At 33.6% G+C, this 21,218-nt stretch overlaps 1 protein-coding gene and 1 pseudogene across 1 annotated transcript; one reads left to right on the top strand and one right to left on the bottom strand.

Annotated features, from left to right (window-relative positions):
• Positions 1-6,308: 6,308 nt before the first annotated feature.
• LOC132056894 (tubulin alpha-2 chain) lies at positions 6,309-9,012 on the top strand. The gene is made up of 4 exons (XM_059449298.1): positions 6,309-6,520; positions 7,455-7,689; positions 7,778-8,148; positions 8,231-9,012. The coding sequence occupies exons 1-4, from the start codon at positions 6,428-6,430 to the stop codon at positions 8,885-8,887; spliced, it is 1,356 nt and encodes a 451-aa protein (XP_059305281.1). The 5' UTR covers positions 6,309-6,427; the 3' UTR covers positions 8,888-9,012.
• A 2,243-nt stretch (positions 9,013-11,255) lies between these two features.
• On the bottom strand, positions 11,256-14,967 carry LOC132066073 (disease resistance protein At4g27190-like; annotated as a pseudogene).
• Between the last annotated feature and the right edge of the window lie 6,251 nt (positions 14,968-21,218).

Below are 21,218 nucleotides of genomic sequence, written 5' to 3'. Positions count from 1 at the left end.
CTTTCATTTCCTCCATGAAGAATTAAAATGGAGTAGTCCTTTAAATATCATTCCAAGTAGCATTTGGGGGGGTTCAAGCAAATAGGTTTTGGTACAAACACGCAACTCAAAAAGTTAACTTGCTTCCTAAAAGTTTTACACAGATCGTTAGATTATTCTGTTCCTATAATTGCAGCAATTTCTATATGTGAGTTTTACACATTCTTAGATTATTTATCTCTGTGTGTCCACACCAATGCTAATTCCATTCAATTTTATGCTCAATTTCATGATTATTTTGTTTATTGTTTACCTAATTTTCATTCACAAATATGTGCTTTCATAAATATGCATATATAATGTCATGCTCTCTTTCTTCTTCTTCATCCATAATTTTTTCATTTTGAGTTTGAATCTTACTCTCTAATAATTAGCACAACTGAAAAGTGAAGAGAAAAATCACATAACTGCTTTCATTTTTTAAAAAGATCTTATGCAATTTTCATTTTTTTTTCTTTGATTATAATTATTTGGACAATTATCTTGATCTTGTGGATAACGTGAAGTTGTTCTCTTCTTTGTTCAGCGCCTTTGAAGAGTGCATTTCTTAAATACAAACAGTTATGGCAATGTTTATCATACAGAAAATCAACAACATAACGCGTTGCAATGAGAAATTTTTATTCACTAAAATCATATAAGAAATTTTCTGTGCAAAACTTTATGACTATGTTGATTTTAATTAATGGTTTAATTTGTGTTTTAACAATTCATACAATACTCTCTTCTAATAACGTGTATCCAAGAGAGTTTGGAGCCGCGAAAAATTTAAGAAAAACTTTTTGCAAATGGCATGCCATTGGACTGGCAATAAAAGATTTACTGTTTTTAATTTCCATGTTTAAATCATTTTTCACCGTTATGTATGCTAAAAGGTCTGTTTTTATTCCTCATATATGGTTTACCTTATTTTAAATTTTTTTTTTAATAATAATTAATAGGGTAAAAATCATTTTAGTCCTCCAACTTTACTTTAAAAATCAAAGACCTCCCCCAACATTGAACAATCGACATTTTCATCCTCTTATCTCAACTTCTCCGGCCATTGATCGGTAACTTTATATTATTTGACCGATCATCAAAGGGGTAAAATGGAATTTCACTTATAGTTTTTTACTATTAATTAGTGAGTACCCTAATTAATAATATATAAATTTTGCACAGCTTTCTTCGTCAATTAATTCTAAAGCTTTCTGCCATTTTCAATTTTGCTCCATAGCAAGAGCAGTTCTTCTATTTCTGGAGAACCTTTCAAACCCTTGTAACCTTCATATTTCTGGAGAACAATTGTTTATCAAGGTTTGAAAGGTTCTCTGAAAAATATGGAGAACTGCTTAGGTTATGGAGAAAATTGAAGACGGCAGAAAGTATTAGAATTAATTAACGGAGGAAACTATGAAAAATTTATATAATATTAATTAGGGTACTAACTAATTTATTAAAAATATAAGTGAAATTTCCTTTTACCGCTTTGATGACAATCAAATAATATAAAGTTACCGGTCAATGTACGGAAGTTGAGATAAGGGGATGAAAATGTCGATTGTTCAATGTTGGGGGAGGTCTTTAATTTTTAAAGTAAAGTTAGAGGACTAAAATGATTTTTATCCATAATTAATATCATTAATAACATTTAATAGGAATAGAAGGTTAAAGATCTTATGTTAGACCAAAGGTCTGTAATTATGAATAAAAACGACCTCTAAATGCAATTACTAATAATTTATTATTTTTAATAATTAATAAGTATTATTTATCAACACCTTTTAAGTAGAAAGGATATACGAGACTTACATTTCCATACATTTTTTAACGTTAATTTGGAATTGAGAGGATGTCTCTCGAGAACTCTTCACTGTAGACCTTTTTTTTTTGGGAAAATTTCATAAATATACAATTTGCTCACTTACATTGCAAAAAAAAATAGCCCAAAACTTACATTGCAAAGTTTTAACCCAAATACAACCATATACAATATAATAACACATATACCCATATACACCATATACAATATTATAACCCATATAAAATATTATGGATGCACTCATATACAATAGTATGCATCCATATACAATATTATGCACTCATATACACCAACATACACCCATATACATTCATATACAATATTATGGATACACTCGTATGCAATATTAGGCACCCATATACACCCATATACTATATTATGCAATTGAAAACTTCAAATGTATCCTCTCCGGCGATATACCGGAGCTAGATGTCATAACAGAAAAAAGTGCAGCTTACTATCTTATCCTCCGATTTCATAAGCAAAAATATTATCCAGCAAGAGCTACAGAAAAGTCAGTTAGTAATCCGAAGTTGGAATAAGGAAAACGAAATTGAAAATGGGGAACAAGAAATCCAAAAGGAACTCGATGTTGCATGTGATCGCGTATATTTTCTATTCAGCAAATAGTTTTAGATTTTCAGAATGAATCACCAGTGCTAGAAAGCGTCAGATCTATCCTTTCCGGTGACCTACTTGAGCTAGATCTCGATTTGTATTTACCGGAAAGTTCCAGATCTGAGATCTCTGATGACCTTGTGATGGCCGCGTGCGGTGGTGACGGCGGCGGCGCAGGTACAGGTAGGGCGGCGACCTCTGCCTCTGTATTTTCCAATGGTACCGACCGCCGGCAGCGGCGTCGTGGGGATGCCGGCGAAGCGAAGAATAGAGAGGGGAGGGATGGGAGTGGGTCATTTTTTGAAAGGTTTTCAAATGTGGATTAATTTTGGTAGCATTAGTACCCTAATTGATATGGGGTGTAATTAACTCTTTTTCTTTTTTGCATTATAGAACTTAAAAACTGTAGGTTTTTTTTTCTATTTAGATTTGATTTTCTATTGTATTTTTTCATGTCATTTTCGTTCTACATTGATTTTAATTTTCTTTTATTTTTGATATTATAAGAATATTTTTTTTTTATTCACATCAACCAAATCTTTTAAGAAAAAATATATTTAACCGCTCGAAGAGCGGACAAGTTGACTAGTGGTTAATCATGTTCTCTCTCCCACATTAATTGTCACATTTTTTTCTGTATTCCCAGTAAAAAGTTATAAATAAAAGGTGTATTTTACTATTTTATCATTATTTCTCCCACTCTGATCAATATTGGTTATTTTCAAGAACACTTAATATTAAGGGTAAAATAGAATAAAAATAATTAATTTCATCTTGTTCTTGCAAAAATGACAAGTATTTTGAGACGAATATTTTTAATAGCATTGACAATCGATATGAGACAGAAGGAGTAATTATATTTCTATTTTGCTCAAAGTGGTTTTTCCTTTTGCAAAAATATATAGCTTTTGAAAATATTTACGCCACATAGCCCAATATAATATTATACATAGGGGTTTTGGGGCGGGGGGGGGGGGGGAAGCATCATACATAATATATCAATCTCGTATAAAGTGTATAAAAAGTGTTTATACACTAAATATGACCTACACGTCGTAAATATTTTCAAAAATAGCCAGAGCATAATTACCCCATTTTTTCGAGGAAATGAGATATCTTATCCTATTACAATTTGAATAGAAGAAAAATAACCTTTTCAAATTGCTTATATGTTTTTTTCAAATATTATATAAAGCAAGACAAGCAGACTGAAAAAAGAACAATGACTACCACAAAATAATACACTAATCAAAGTATAAGAGAGAACAGATAATAACAAAAATCGAAGGACAAGCAACAAAAAGGATAATACTACGACAACTAGTATGGAAGGATAAGTGGGACAACGATCAATTATGTACCAACTTTCTGCCCTAATTCGTCACCTCCATAACCTCCTATCTAAGTCTATTTCCTCAGTAAGCTGAAACTGTGTCATGCCCTGTTTAATCATTTCTTCCCAATACTTCTTCGGCCTACCTCTACCTCTCTTGAAACAATATATAGCCAACCTCTCACACCTCCGGGCATTTGCACATCTCCTTTTGACATGCCCGAACCATCTACGCTTCGCTTCCGTCATCTTGTCCTTCACCGAGGCTACTCCGAACCTTGTCCCATATATCTTCATTTCTAATCCTATTTTTCCAAGTATACCCACACGTTAATCGCAACCTAATTTCCTCAATACCCATTCCAACAATATCTAACTTTGTTTATTCTCCCTTCTCAATTCGTGTCTTATTCGTTCTAAAAATACGTGTTCTTAGTACATGTTAATCATTCTAAGGTTGGTGAGATTTGAGATGCCACAGAGTGTAAAATGGAAGCATAATTAATTAATTTGCCTTCTTGTTATTGAAGATAACTTTTTACCTTTTCTTCAGATATTTAGTTTTGTAGTTCATTATATATGTTATTTTAGCTATATAATAGTCTTTTTAATAAAAGATCAGTCAAGAATAACATAATATTCTTATAAAGTTATTTTTTTCATTCAAATTGCAAGTTGATATAAGAAATCATTTCCTACCTTTTATTTTGATTAGTTGGCAAAGAAATAATTGGCTCTTCATAGGAAAGATACAAATACATCGACTGTCCCCTATTGATTAACGAAACATCGCGTGGCTCAACAGGATAGTGGAGCACGTCTTTGGACACTAGGAAAAATATCTTTTCCAAATTCATTTCTTTAAATCTTTCAAAAAACCTGCAGATTTGAAATAATAAGTTTGAAGCTCTTCAACTAAAGTTTGCTTCAAAGTTTACAAGGAGAGCAAATTATTAAATTTACAGTTTCTAAGAATTGAAGAATTTTGAAAAATCACTCAAAAATTAAGTAGATCTTCATTTTCTTTTTGTGTAAACTGAAAAACTTTTCGTGCGTGGTTGAAAAACAGTTTTTACAAGGAGAATAAAAAAAACTGAAAATAAGTTTTTCATTTTAAAAAACGCCAGTAATGGAGATTTTGTTTATTAATGGAGCCCTAACATAAAAGTAGAAAAGAATCATTAACAATTAAATAAACTTTTCACAATTTTTGTGCACATTCCTTTTTCCAAAAAGAAAAAAATAAATTGTTGTAATAAATTTATTCTACAACAACAACAACAAACCTAGTGTGATCTCACAAGTTGCCCCTATCTTTGTGAGGTAGGGAGCTGTTTCCGAAACTAATAAATTTATTCTATACAAGAATTTTTTCTTTTTAATGTTTTTCCTTAAAAAAAATTAGAAACAGAAAAAAATATCAAGGTTTTTTCTATCCTTTTTCTTCCCTAGTTTTAAGACATTCCATAAAATTTCTGCCAGAGATAATAGTTTCTCCTTCATTTCCATACAAATCAAGCAGTAGAATAAAAATTGATAACTTCCACCAATCAAATGGTTGATTATGTACTCTCTCCGTCCCATATTAGTTGTCACATTTTTTTTTTTTGTATTCCCTTTAAAAAATCATAAATAAAAGGTGTATTTTACTACTTTATCATTATTTTTCTCTAATGAATTGCACTCTGATCAATATTGGTTATTTTCAAGAACACTTAATATTAAGGATAAAATGGGATAAAAATAATTAATTTAATCTTATTCTTGTAAAATGACAAGTATTTTGAGACAAATATTTTTAATCGATACGAGACAGAAGGAGAAATAATATTTCTTTTTTGCTCAAAGTGGTTTTTCCTTTTGCAAAAATATATAGCTTTTGAAAATATTTACGCCACGTAGCCCAATATACTATTATACATGGGAGGGGGGTGGGGGGGTGGGGGGAGCATCATACATAATATATCAATCTCATATAAAGTATATAAAAAGTGTTTATACACTAAATATGGCCTACATGTCGTAAATATTTTCAAAAATAGCCTGAGCGTAATTGCCCCCCCCCCCCCCCTTTTTTGGGGTCAAATTTACTACTTTTTTTTTTTCGAAAGAAATGAGATATATCTCGCCTATTACAATTTAAATTGAAGAAAATGACCTTTTCAAATCACTTATGTTTTTTTTCAAATATCATATGTGTAAAAAATAAAGATCTGTTATAAAAAAGTCATAATTTTTTTTTTTTTTTTTTTAAGACTAAAAAACTATTTGTCCCCTTTTGTTCCCGTGAAAAGCGTACTACTCCACAATTTCTAATGAAGGAGCAACGTCCTTTTCCACACACAATTCAAAATAATTCAAAATTAAGCGGGCTACACCTAACCTAACCTACGGTTAATATCAAACCCTAAATTCCCGGATACAATATTAACCATAGTTAAATGACCCGAATCACTTAACCCGATATCCACTTTATCTTCTCTCCTATATAAAAGAAGCCCTCGAGCATATCTCCAGACTCACAATTCGAATTTCGAAACTCAAAAATCCTTTAAACGGCGTCTTGATAAACGCCGTCCTTCTCTTTTGAATTTTGAAATATATTTAGGGTTTCGAATTTGTATTAAGCGAAAATGAGAGAATGCATATCGATCCACATTGGTCAGGCCGGTATTCAGGTCGGAAATGCTTGCTGGGAACTTTACTGCCTCGAGCACGGCATTCAGGTATACCTCTTTTTTTTTTTTTTTTTTTACTTTGATCTACTTTTTTGTGTTGAAATGTGTGATTTGGTGAACTTAAATTGGCGAGAATGTGAAAAAATTGCCAGATCTGATTGATTAATTTGTAATGTGTGTTTTTGATTGCGGTTAATGTGAAATATTATCCAGATCTGGTTGAATTATATACTTTTAGGTAATATATATGTTTGAATGTGTGTTTTGATTCACCTAAATAGTTGAAAATGTGAAAAAAAATTCTAGATCTGATTAAATAGTATGTATATAGGTTTTATAAGTGTCTTATACATCTAGATCTGATCTATTTTTCAATAGATCTGACCGAATAATCTACATTTAGGTGTTTTAAAGTTTTGGTCCGATTGACTGGAAATGTGATTTTTTAGTAGATCTGATCGAATATTGCTATATAGGTTTGATAACTGCCAGATTAGTTTGAAATGTGAGAGAAAATTTATATAGATCTGATTGAATAATTTACATATAGGTGTTTAATAGGTGTTCGATTGATTGGAAATATGTTTTTTTGAATAGATCTTTCAAATATATTTATCTAGGTTTGATAACTGTAAAATTCTATAGATCTGGTTGATAATTACATAATAGGATCCGATAAGTGTCGTTGGATCCATTGTTTGATGCGAAATTTGTAACTATTTTGGTAGATCTGATTGAATTTTATAGATAAGTATGTATGGATAATTGTGCATGCACACATGATTCATGAAATAGGTGGGACATTCATATTACGTTTTCTCGAATGCATAATATGATAAATTCCATTTGATTTTGAGTCTCTTTATGTATGAACTGTTATTTCCATGGAGACAAACTTGTTTTGATACTTAGTTACGTTTCCAGCTTGTTGTCCTCGGAAACTATTATGGATTGCTAAAATTCTATCTTGTGTTTTCGACAGCCTGATGGCCAGATGCCAGGTGACAAGACTGTCGGAGGAGGTGATGATGCATTCAACACCTTCTTCAGTGAAACTGGAGCAGGAAAGCATGTCCCTAGGGCTGTCTTTGTAGATCTTGAGCCCACTGTCATTGATGAAGTGAGGACAGGAACATACCGTCAGCTCTTTCACCCTGAGCAGCTCATTAGTGGCAAGGAAGATGCAGCCAACAACTTTGCCCGTGGACACTATACCAGTAAATACTAATCCTTACTCGCTCTTACTTAAATTACATTTTGTTCTTCAAAGGCTGATAGTTGTTTTCTTTGTGTGTGTGTTTGTAGTTGGGAAAGAGATTGTTGATCTCTGCTTGGATCGTATCCGTAAGCTTGCAGACAACTGTACTGGTCTTCAAGGGTTCTTGGTCTTCAATGCTGTTGGTGGTGGTACTGGTTCTGGTCTGGGGTCACTTCTGTTGGAGCGACTCTCAGTTGACTATGGAAAGAAGTCAAAGCTGGGTTTCACAATTTATCCCTCACCACAGGTCTCAACTTCTGTTGTTGAGCCTTATAACAGTGTCCTGTCAACTCATTCCCTTCTTGAGCACACTGATGTTTCAATCCTTTTGGATAATGAAGCCATTTATGACATCTGCAGACGCTCATTGGACATTGAGCGTCCTACCTATACCAACCTTAACCGTCTTATCTCACAGGTAATGTGGTGGCGTGTGATTGTGGTTTGGAATTAATTAGCTCTAATTAGCTGTTGTACTAATTTCTGCGTGACATATGCAGGTTATATCTTCTCTGACAGCTTCCTTGAGGTTTGATGGTGCTCTTAATGTTGATGTGAATGAGTTCCAGACCAATCTTGTGCCTTATCCCAGGATCCACTTTATGCTTTCCTCATATGCCCCTGTCATTTCTGCTGAGAAGGCTTACCATGAGCAGCTATCAGTTGCTGAGATCACCAACAGTGCCTTTGAGCCATCTTCTATGATGGTTAAGTGTGACCCTCGCCATGGCAAGTACATGGCTTGCTGTCTCATGTTCCGTGGTGATGTGGTGCCAAAGGATGTTAATGCTGCTGTGGCCACCATCAAGACTAAGCGTACCATCCAATTTGTTGACTGGTGCCCCACAGGATTCAAGTGTGGTATCAACTATCAACCACCAACTGTTGTTCCTGGTGGTGACCTTGCTAAGGTGCAGAGGGCTGTGTGCATGATTTCCAACTCGACCAGTGTTGCTGAGGTCTTCTCTCGCATTGACCACAAGTTTGATCTGATGTATGCCAAACGTGCTTTTGTGCATTGGTATGTCGGTGAGGGCATGGAGGAAGGTGAATTCAGTGAAGCCCGTGAAGATCTTGCTGCCCTTGAAAAGGATTATGAGGAGGTTGGCGCTGAAGGTGATGATGAAGGAGAGGGAGATGATGATGATGAGTACTGAGCAATGAAGTAGGCTGTTGAATGCTGGTCTGTTTGTATTTTCTTTTGTTACTGTTCTTATGTTGCAGCAGTAAAGACATATTTCCTGTGGGTTGATTTCTGTTATTAAAAATTGTGTTTGTTTGACTTGAGTTCTCAGTTATGCGGTGCACCTTTTTCTATTTTCATCCCTATCTGCATGTATGACTTAGCATATCGGAGTACATTTCTATTTGGATGGAATACATTAGAGTTGTAGGATGGAGTTCTCTTCGTTGTATTCTTGACCTATGAGTTCTCGTTCTTACAGTGAAAAAAAGCAAAACGCGAAACACATTACAACATGTCTGTTAAACGGTCAGTTGGCTTGCACTCTAGCTTAATACCAACATTGTTCACGATTTGTTCCAAAGCCAAAGTGCTTTCTGTCCCAGGTGCAACCTGTAACAATGGCGTTGTCAAAAGTTTCATTTCATGTTACAGTGCTGCACCATCAGAATAAGTAAGCCTTTAATTAAAGCCAAATTCATAGGCAGCCTCTTAAACCTGCATTCATCTTCCATTTTGACACCTCATCTAGGGTTAATACCTATTGGGCCCTCCAACTGCTTCTTATACGCGCCTATTTAGCACGATTCAATCTGTTTTCTCAAAACCCTAAGCGCGTGCGGTTAATAGCCTCTAACGTGTAAATTAAAACCAATGGAATTTTGCCACATCACCAATATTCCCACGTCAACATAATTGGCTGAAAAGTTTTTTTTTTTTTTTTTAAAAACCATTTCAAAGGGGCTTCTTCCTCTTCGTTCCATTTAATTCCTTGCCTGTCGATTACTTTGCCAACCACACTAATGTCGAATTGGAAAATTCATTTTTAGTGGGTTTCACTCCATTAAAACTTAATTTTCTTAATAGACCTGGGATTATGGTAGTTCTTCAAGATTATATCATAAAGGGATTTGGGGCTCGTCGCTTCAACAGTTCGTCGAGAAGAATAACTTTCTGCTAGCTATGTATTTTGTCTTAATACTTCTTGAGTTTAATGGTATATGTACTTTATTGGATTTCAAGTTTGAGCTATCCAGAAATGTGGATTTGGTTTCTCGAATTCTTTCTTTCTATCCTTCTTTCTGCAAAGTGGCCGCTTCAGATTAATATTTGCTTTGTTCGGTTAGAGGATGAATGAGCACTTTATTTGAACGCAAATTGAAAATTTGAACAGGTCATACATTATATTTGAGGTACCACAAACTGCTACAGCAATAGAATGTGCATCAACTTGAAGAATCCCTTAAACTGGTAAGGAAACACTTGATAAAAAAGTTCTGATTAAGCATAATCCTACCCACAAGCTATACAAAACTTAGCTAGAAAACCTTTGTCCTAGGTTTGATTGTGTCCATTAAGAGCTGGGTTACTGAGCTTTGTGCTTTAACGACCTTGAAGTAGCTAGAGTTACAGAGCTTAAACAAGCTTCAACAAAGAACTTGATTCTGATTGACCTAACCTTTAACCTTTACGGTTGAACTAAGCTTCAATATAGAAAGATTTGAGCTAGATGGAAGAATGATGAAGAGTGGGGTTGGTTAAACTTATTTTTTTTATACATATTTTAAAATCCATGTTAGCCATATTTTCACACAGGCACACGCTTAATACAAGTGATAATCACACTTTCAAGCCATGTCATTAACTTATGTTTAATAGGCACGTATAAGATACATTTGGAGGGTCTAATAGGTATTGATCCAAGTTGAGGTGTCAAAATGAAAAATGAAGACAAGTTTAGGGGGTCATCTATGTATTTTGCCTTTAATTAACTACTAGAAACACCTTTGTATGTAGTTTCACAGTGTGTTTGATATGAGGAAATTATATCACTCTCTACTTTTCAGTTGTCACAAAAACATCTTTCAAGGAAAACATTTACCAGAAAGGCAAAAAATTACTTCCTCACTTTTGAACGGAAGTTGTTTCCTTCACATTAATCTCGACTTTTAACTTTATATTATTGTTCTAACCAACATGCTGACACTATAATCAATCTTTAATACTTGAAAATTTTATCAAAACTCTACTGTATTTAATTTCCTAATATTATTGTCAGTTTATAATAAATGCTTTTCCAGATAAAACTTTCCTCTCCAACCAAACACTGGAAAACATTTTCCAGTCATTTCTCGAAAAACATCTTTGGAAAAAGATTTCTGCCTCTATCACAAGGTGTAATAGGATCTCTCAGATTTCAACTCTTGATAGCTGGTTTATCTGTGCTATCATGACAACAAAAACATAGAAAATCAGGAGCATGTGTTAAATTTTCAATGTACAATTTATGAATGCTCTAAAATGTTTAAGCACAGAAGCAATACCAGTTTTTAACAAGATGATCACACAAATTACTCAGTATACAGTCACAAAGTCAAAATATCAGAACCAGAAAGCAAAAATAGTTCAGACGAGGAACAGTTATTGGCAGAAAAGGAACCACTAAGACATCTGATAGGGAAATACATTAAAGCAAACTCCACACACTTTGAGTCTCTGGCGCAGCAAATTCCTTTCTAGTCGATTCCTGAATGAGGCAACTACAATTCAAGCTCAAGCTACAACAGTAGACTATGCGTTCTTCTTTCTAATTTGAACATCTAATCCAAAGCCTTAAGGCAATAGTTGAAGTTGACCATTACAAAAGAAAAAAAAAAAATCAAGGCTCAAATTAGTTATATCGAAAAGCATGCTAGAGGACGAATAATCAAGCGTAGTACCAGAAACATTTTCAAAATTGTAAAATCTGAAAGTTAATTGGCACATCAGCTGAGATGCGAAGCAACGTCATCTTTGATTCTTCTGTCAGTAGAAACATGATAGGAAATAATGCTCAAAATTTGACTTGAAGTTGTCGGTATCCCACTCCAGTTGGCTCCACCATTCTGGATGTCCTTTGATTACTTTGATGTTCTTGGAGGTTTGAATAGAAAGAGGCAACTTCCTTATTCCATTGCAAAATATCAAGCTAAGTTCCTCCAGGTGTTCCCACATACTAAGGTTACTAATTCTTTCAAGTTGTACAACACTAACTTCCGAACTCTTGGAATATCTGAGTTGACAAGTGTTGCCTGACTTGAGCCGCATTGCACAAACAACTCTACCAGCTGAGAACAAAAGACAATTGAAATTTCTTCCAAGCGTGTCGGTACAGAAAAAGCTCCACCAATGTTAAAAAGACACGTTAGACTTCGACAAGAGGACATATGTAGGTGGCGTAATTTAGAAAATCTTAGACCCAAAAGATGACCCAAATCAGAACTACTCTGTAAATTACATACGGCATCGAGGCTGAGATATTCCAGATTTGGCAAAGGGTCAAACTGTCCACTTCCTTCTTCCACTGGTTTGAAATCACAATAACAACCCCTAATGTAGAGCGATTTTAATCCATCAAAACTGTTGTACGCTATCTATACTGTTACTTTTCTTCATATTGCTTATTTATAGTATTTTGCCATGGCTTCTTTACTTTCGTCAATTCTTATTGACCTTTTTTGTCATGTTTTCTTGAGCCGGGGATCTTTTGGAAACAGCCTCTCTACCTCCCAAGGTAGAGGTAAGGTCTGCATACACTCTACCATCCCCAGACCCCACTTGTGGGATTACACTGGGTATGATGTTGTTGTTGTTGTTGAAAACTGTCGTACGCTATTAACTTTCTGAGACCCTTGCAAGTTTTCAAGTACAAATCTGAAGCAAACGGCAACTTGCCTGAGAGCTCTCCCTTACTGAAAATTTCACACCTGGAGACGCATATCGTCCTTGCTGACTTGTTGAATGTTACTTGCTGACGACATTCCCCAATTTCAACACGAAATCTTTTCAATCTAGTCATCCAGTTGTGGCCTCTATTGAAAATTAACGAGCTATCCAATTTAATAAAAAGAGAAGTCAGCTTGTGTAGAGATGATATCTCATCAAAAGAAGTTAGTCCAGGAAGTGTGACCCACGTCGCTCTACGGGACAATCTGACGAAGGAATATATCTTTTCACTCTTCAGCAAATTTAATAGCCTCAGATCTGTCAACTTGTCCATTGCTTGCGGCAGACGATGTAACCTTGTAATATCACAATTGAGCACTTGGAAATTGCAAAGATTATCAATAGGTGGTAACTCTGTCAACTCGGGGCATTTTTGTAGTGTTAGAACAAGTAGATGCTCCAATACCAGTTTCACTCAGGTTCAGAACTCTTAGGACTGAAAATGCCAAGAAATATTCATGGGGAATTTCCCAAAGGGGATTATTATCTTGCAATAGTAAAGTTGTTGTCTCTGGGCATTCTGTGAAGTTTTCAGATAGATGATCAATTCTGTTAGTTACGAAAGATATTTTCTTGACTGACACTTTAATATGTGATATCTCAGTTAACCCAATTCCAGCTTGAATAAGAGAATTATCTTCCATCCCAAAGGAATTAGCTATCCATATAGCAACATCACGAACCACGTCAGGCATCTTCACAGAATCCATCTTACGGGTTTCTTCTAGCAAGCAGGCATCTTTTAGACTCTCAATCATTGTGATTCCCCTGTTGTAGCCTTCTTCATACGTGTCATGTTCACCAATGAACCCCTCTGCCCACCAGCAATTAATGAGATCATCTGTTGGAATAACCACCGGATATAAGGAGCAATACAAGAAACAACTTTGAATGTCACCTCTCTTTTTGTGCACATTTTTGCTTCTTTGCTCTGAGGATATTTCAATATCCTGAGATTCTAAAGAATCAAAACTCCACTTGATGACCTTGTAAACCTTTTCTTTTACATCTTTGCTATGAGGTTCAGACATTCTAAGTGATTTCAAAGCATCTTCCCAGAGCTCAATCCACTTCTTCCCTCTCATAGATGCTCCAATAACAGTGATTGCCAAAGGTAATCCATTGCACTCTCTTACAATTTCCTTTGCGAATGGTTGAATATGCTCCAGATTGGCACTATTTCCAGCATTTTTGACAAATAATTGCCAAGATTCATCCTCATCCAATGTGTAAACCTTCATTTGGGTGTCTGTTTTCATATGCCTATAGACATCCATAAAACGGAAAGTTAAAATTACCTTGCTTCTTGCGGGATCTTCCGGTTGGGGCACACCTATATGATCCAAATTTATAGCTTCCCAAACATCATCCAGTATAAGAAGGAAATTCTTTTCTTGCTTGAGCCTTTGATAGATTTTGCTGGCACGCTTTCTATACTTCCCTCGTTATCTACCGTTAGGTTTAGTCAGTTGGCAATTTATGCTTGAACCTTTCTTATGTCTGTTGGTGGTTTGGGCATTGTAATCCATACCACAACACCAAAAGCTTGTTTGGAGCTTGACGCAGCAGTCTTTAGGAGCTCATTGTTCAGATTCTTCACCAAAGTATTTTTTTCCAACTCCTCCCATACCCCACACACCGATGATGCATACCTGAAGGGATTCAAATACCAAAAAAATAATTTACCCACAAGTTTATGATGCAACAATGGTCATATAGAAGAAATTTAGAAAATTAGCGAAAGGACTTAGGAGGCTATGATCATCCAGTCATAATCTCTTGATCTCAACTTACTCTCCACTTAAACTCCTTAAGAGAAGTGGTAGACACCCATACTTATAATAGGAATAAAATCTTCTTTTGACTATAAAATCTAATTAGCCAAGAATTAATAAAGTTAGCAATTACCAAATTCTAAAACAATTTAGAATTACTAATCTTGATTAATTAATTCCAACTCTACCTCCCAAGGTAAGGTCTGCGTACGCTCTACCCTCCCCAGACCCCACTTGTGACATTACACTGCTTATGTTGTTGTTGTTGTTGATTAATTAATTCCAACAATACCTTATTGTCTTCTAATAGTTGTAGGATTTTGTTGAGATTTTTGGTTCCTGCTGGCTGTTAGTTTTGGTTGATAGCCTTCTCTTTCATCTCTTTCCACCTTCTCTTTGATGTCATCTCTAAACTTTGTTAGCTCACTCCATTTCCTTGCTTAGAATTTCAAGATTTGATGAGAAATGGACAGTATTTTCAACCTTAGGATACAACAGAAGAAAGCATGTCCATTGTACAGTTAAAAACAAAAAAGGTTCTGATCAGAATGTAAACTGACTATTTCTTGTTTGTTCAAGGCAGAATTCGGAGAACTAAAAGAAAATGTAAAGAAGAAGGCAAAGACAATTATTGGAGTAACTGGCGATGTAATTCCAAAAGAGACCTCTTTGAGCGCAAATTATGGGTTCAATGGAAGAGAAAAGGACCAAAATAATACATTATCTTTGAATTTAAACTAAAAATACGTATTAACATATGGATTAATAATACGTTATGTTTGATAAATGGTGTAACTTTTAATCGAAAATCAAATATCTTTTTTAAAATATAACGGAAAAGGGCAAAAATGCCCCTGAACTTATAGAAAAGATATAAAATACCCTTTATTCATCTATTTTGCTAAAACTACCCCTCAATTCAACTTTTTGGCTGATTTATGTCCTTAGACTAACGGATGACACTAATTTTTTTTTTTCAAAATTTGAAAAACTGGATTTTTATAAAAATTTGAAAAAATTAAATTTTTTTATGGAAAAACTGTGTTTAAAAAAAAAAAACCAGAAAACTGTCTTTTTTTTAAATCTAGAAGAAAATTATGGAGTATTAGTTTTGCACATTTTACTTAAAACAACAATCAGTTTTTCAGATTTAAAAATTGAATTTTCTAAAAAAATGGGGTTTCCACCCGTTAAAAAAAAGTTTTCCAAATTTAAAAAAAATTCCACATGTTTTAATGAAAATCCAATTCTGTTTTTTTTTTTTATATATATAAAAGGCTTACTACATTTGTTTTTTAAAAAAACGGGGTTTGAAAAATTATTTTTCCTTATTCTACAAATAACGATTTTTCAGATTTCTTTTTAAAAAAATAAACCAATTTTTCAGTAATAAAATGTCATGTGTAATTTAAATATTTTCTTTTAAAAAAAAAATTAGTGTCGTCCGTTAGTCTAAGGACATAAATCAGCCAAAAAGTTGAATTGAGGGATAGTTTTAGCAAAATAGATGAATAAAGGGTATTTTTATATCTTTTCTAAAAGTTCAGGGCATTTTTGCCCTTTTCCGTTATATTTTAAAAAGATATTTAGAGTTTGACTAAAAGTGCGCGACACTTGCAAACATAATGTCTATTATTTTCCAATGTGAAAGAATATGTATGATTTTAGGTCCAAACCTAAAGATAATGTACTATTTTAGTCCTTTTCTCTTCAACGGAAGGACTAACTTTGATCCAAATACTATATTTATTTTCAGTCGAGTTTGTATAAATTATTAATTTAGAAATCAACAATAACAATAACAACAACAACAACAACAACAAGGATTGGAGCTAGAGTATAAATATAGGTTCGATCGAACATGTAACTTTAGTCTAAATTCTATATTTGTCCTAATAAATTTATTAAATATGTATAATTTATTAATTTATAACATAAATTAAATATGTATAATTTATTAATTTATAACTCAAGTAACTTTAAAGATTTAGAATTTCGAACCAAAAGCGTCAACTCCTGACTTCGCCTTTATGCAACAACATAGGTGGAGCTAGAGTATAAATTATGAGTTCTACGAACCTATTAACTTTAGTCCCAAACCCTATATTTTTCTTAATAAGTTCATGGAAATATGTACAAATTATTAATTTATAATTTAAAGAATTTTGAACCAATAAGCTTCAACTCTTGGCTCTGCCTTTATGCGATAGCACGCGGTGGAGCTAGAGTATAAATTATGTGTTCGACCGAATTAACCAGTAACTTTGATCAAAAGCTTGTATTTGTCATGATAAAATTTGTTGAGTGTACAAATGATTAATTTAGAACTCAATTTAAAATTCTTGACTCATGAGCTTCAATTTCTGACTCCGTCTTTATGCAAATAACATGGGGTGGAGGTAGAATATTAATTTTGGGTTCGACTGAATCCAATACGGTCCCAAACACTATATTTATCTTAATAAATTTATTGAATATGTAAAAATTATCAATCTAAAATTCAGTAACTTAAAATAATGACTTCAAATCCATAAACTTTAACTTTTGGCTTTGCCTTTACGCAACATGTCTGACAATAATTGAACCCATCAACAACCACACAAAAATTTCAAGAGTCCCCACGCAGAAAGAAACCACTGAGATGCCTTTTGACTTTTGAGTGTCTTCTAATGTCTCACAGAGATTCTGTATTTTCCATTAAAAATCTGTTCGACACAAATTGCGAAAAATATGTAAAATAAATTGGACTTAGTGGGGAAAAACAAAATCAAGGGTTATTGTTAGAGTTAATGGTAAAAAATACATCTGAATTAATATTTTTTTTGTGAGTTTCACATTCCAACTATCACTTATTAACTATCAACATTTATATATTAAAACACACCTTAAAGTAGGTCAACTATTAATTGTTCCCTTTTTTAACCTGAATTATCAATTAAGTCTACTTTAATACATAATGTTAATCATTCAGGTAGGAAAAAAGAACAACTAATAGTTGAGGTGTGATGTGACAGGATAATGGTTCACGTTTATGTTCATGGCCGTTAAATGGTAAGTTGGATTAGCGATCAATAAAATATATACAATACACTAGCATTCACAAGTTTCCACCTTTGAGATCTTGATATGTTTTCCAAAATCTTCAAGTTTGTACATGAACACTAAACAAAGTACTCCCTCCGTCCCATAATAAGTGTCATCTTAGCAAAAAACAAGCATATTAAGAAATTAATAATGCAATGTAAAGTTTACTAAACTACCCCTATATAATAAAAATAAATTATTTTTTCCTTTTGATTAGAGCATGCATAAAAAGTAAGCCTTTTAACATTGGGAATCCAACAATACTAAGTTTCTATGTGTTTTTTGTCTTGAATACGTAAATTTGTCAGTTTTTGTCTAAGGACAAAGTAGGAAAAAACTTGTCAATATATCCATTGGTTTAAAATTGTGACCAACACTTATCGTGGGACAAAAAATTTGGTAAAGTAGTGACTTATTGTGGGACGGAGGGAGTATCTTTCAATATTTGGTTTCCCTGAGGTAATTCCACAAACACCCCCACCAAACTTCATTTATTGTAAATCATTTGTGAAGGTTAAATATATTTTTGCTATTAGTTGGTAGAGGTTGAAGAATTTATGTAACCCATTACATGGGATTTATTTGGAGGTTGGAGAAGATACCGCAGTAATTAATGAGTGTGATGTATTATAGTTAACTTCTAATGATGATATTAACCATATGACTGGAAATGGCGAATTTGGGGAAAATCACTAACTAGTTTAATCTCGTTAGCTGAGATATTGATGTATACCTCTGATTATGTAACTCAATTGTTATCGGAATCGTTACTGAGCATTGAAAAGCTTACTTAAGGCCAACTTTGTATGTTGGACTTAAATTATCTGCCGGGGCTTAGCAATGAACTACATTTCTTTGAATAAATTAGTTTGACGAGGCCCGTGCTAGGTTCGGGCCCGAACTCAAAATTTAAAGGGGAATTAATTCATATATACCGCTCACACATCTAGTTCTTTTTTTTTTTCTTTGCGCGGATTGCCCTTTATTTGGGGTGGTCATTAATTTTTGCCCTTCAAATTGGTGTTCTTTAAATTAAACCCCTCGCCTAACACCCCAAGGTTGTGGGTTCGAACCCCAGTTCAGTTAAAAAATAAAATAAAATTCGCAAGCGCAATTTTCGAAATCTACTGTGCGGGCCAAATTTTTGAAGAGGCGAAATTTAAAGACCACCATTTTGAGGGGTAAAAATTAAAGACCACCCCCAGCGAAGGGAATCCTGCAAATTGCCCTGCAAGTTTGCAGCCAATCTAGCCCACTGTATCATTCTAACTCACTACTGTATCATCGATGTATAGATAATATATATGTACAGTATAGATATATATATACACACACACATTAATATATTTTGTATACATAATGTATGTGCTTTGTATAAACACATGAAACCAACTCAAATTATAGCGTATCAAAGTATAGTTACATATTTACATTAATATACTTTGTATAAACACATGAAACTAACTCAATTCAATACCTACAAGTTCCAACAGCTCAAAATTCCAAGTTAACAAAACAGGAGATAAAAAGATCCCAACTTTCACAATGCAAACGCTAATCTCACTAACCATGAACCCTAATTAGACTACAAGTTTCACAACACTAAAGACAAAAAGATGCAATCTTGGAAACACTAACCACTGCTGTCGAAATCGATAAATGACTATTAAAAGCTTTTATTTTACATGTCAACGTATTAATATGATGTATGAACAAGTTACTTTTATATTGACCCCAAAAACCCAACACGTCTAGTTGATATTATAGGGTATCTTTTGTGTGGCTTAAATTGTCATGTGAGCTCTGTTGCTCGAATATTCTTTATTCTTTTTTGGGGTGTGTGTGTTAATTTTGCAAAATCATGAAACAGAACAAGTACTGAACCCAAAATCTGAATGGGTTTGTGGGGGAAATTGTGTGATTTGAAAGGGAAAGTACTTTGAATAAAGAATTGAGCCACAAGCAGTGACGGAGCCAGAATTTATATTAAGGGGTATCAAAAAATATAGATATGTCGTGACCTGGGTTCGAACAAGTGACAGATCTTAGGGACTTTTTGCAATCCCTTAACCACTGCGCTAAACCTTCGACTTGTGTCAAGGGGTATCAACACTAGTATATATACCTATAAATCCAAAATTTCACTTATCTATATAATGTAATTTTCCTGCGAAGGGGTGTCGGGACACCGCTCGGGCAAGAGTAGCTCCGCCCCTGGCCACAAGTGCAAATAATTGGTAAATATAAGAGTGCTGGAGATCAACTAATGCGTAAAAGTATATCTGATGAACCCATTCGGATTTTGGGTTTGTGGGGAAAGTACTTTATGATAGAATTGAATTGAAGGGGAAGATGAGAATGAGAATCAGCATAGGGGAAAACAGAGCGTGGACTTGCAAATTAAAGTACCAAAGGGCTAATTAGGGTAAAAAAAAAGGATAGTTACGTCAAGGGACACCCAGCATAATTTTTCCAAATATAAAAGTGAATATTTTAATTAAAAAAATATAATTTATGTTAGTAACAATTAAATTTTAAATAAATATATTATATATAAAAGAAAAACTTTCATTTCACTACGCTAATATCTTAACTTTTATTTTGATGAAATTATTTACTTCAAATTAGATACGGAGCCATAATTTGTGGTTTGTAAGTTCTGAATCCTAATTTTTAAAATTATTTAGTTCTAAATTTATAATCTACACATATTTGATGAACTTTTAAGACAAATATCGAATTTGAACCAAAGCGCTACCAAATCCGATCAAACCCGTAGTTGACACTCTAATTCCGCCATGCTTCAAACTCATTTTGTGTTTCAAAGATTAAATTTAGTTAATCAAACAAGAGATTTTAAAGATAACCGGATCTCTACTGATAAAATTGTCTTCATTTTCAACCAGAGGCGGATCCGGATTTAAATTCTAGGGGTTCGATTTTAAGATTTTGAAGTATTGAACCTATTATATTTTTAAAGTTATAGGTTTATATCTATTATTTTTTACACATTTAATAATTTCTGACACATAAATTATGCTTCGCATCGAATGTTTGGGGTTCAATTGAACCCCAACTTACCATGCTATATACGCCCCTATTTTCAACACTATATGTCATCATTTAATAATTTTTAAAACAATCTGAAAATCATTTTGGTACAAATCTTTGTAAACAAACATGAGTTCATTAAAGTATAGATATAAAGTAAAAGAAATGCTTACATGTAAAAATCTATAATAAGCAACAAATGAAAAAAAGGAGAAAACGATAGAGCAACAAGAAGCAAAAATATCTAGCAAAAAAATGACTATTTTTTAGATTAATAGATAAGATCAATAGAAGAAAGTAACAAGGAAAATAAAGAGCAGCGGGTGCTACTCCTCCCCAATCAGGGGTCTTGAATTCGAGCCTGGGTATGAAAAAATTCTTGATAGAGAGCGCTTTCCCCGATTGGGCCGCCATACGCGATGCAAATCCGAATTAGTAAAACCCAACACGGATACCAGACACCTGATTAAAAAAAAAACAATAAATAAGGTATGAGGTTCAGCACTTTTTGAAAAGCAGACCATAGGAACAAAAAGTTAATTTGACTTTAAAATATAAGGTTAGGTAACTAACTGAAAAGTTTGATATATTATTATAAACTTTTGTGGAACTACAAATGTCCTTAATTGT

This window comes from Lycium ferocissimum, chromosome 1 (genome assembly GCF_029784015.1).
Source record: "Lycium ferocissimum isolate CSIRO_LF1 chromosome 1, AGI_CSIRO_Lferr_CH_V1, whole genome shotgun sequence".
Classification (NCBI taxonomy): Eukaryota; Viridiplantae; Streptophyta; class Magnoliopsida; order Solanales; family Solanaceae; genus Lycium; species Lycium ferocissimum.
This window is presented reverse-complemented; position numbering and strand designations above follow the sequence as displayed.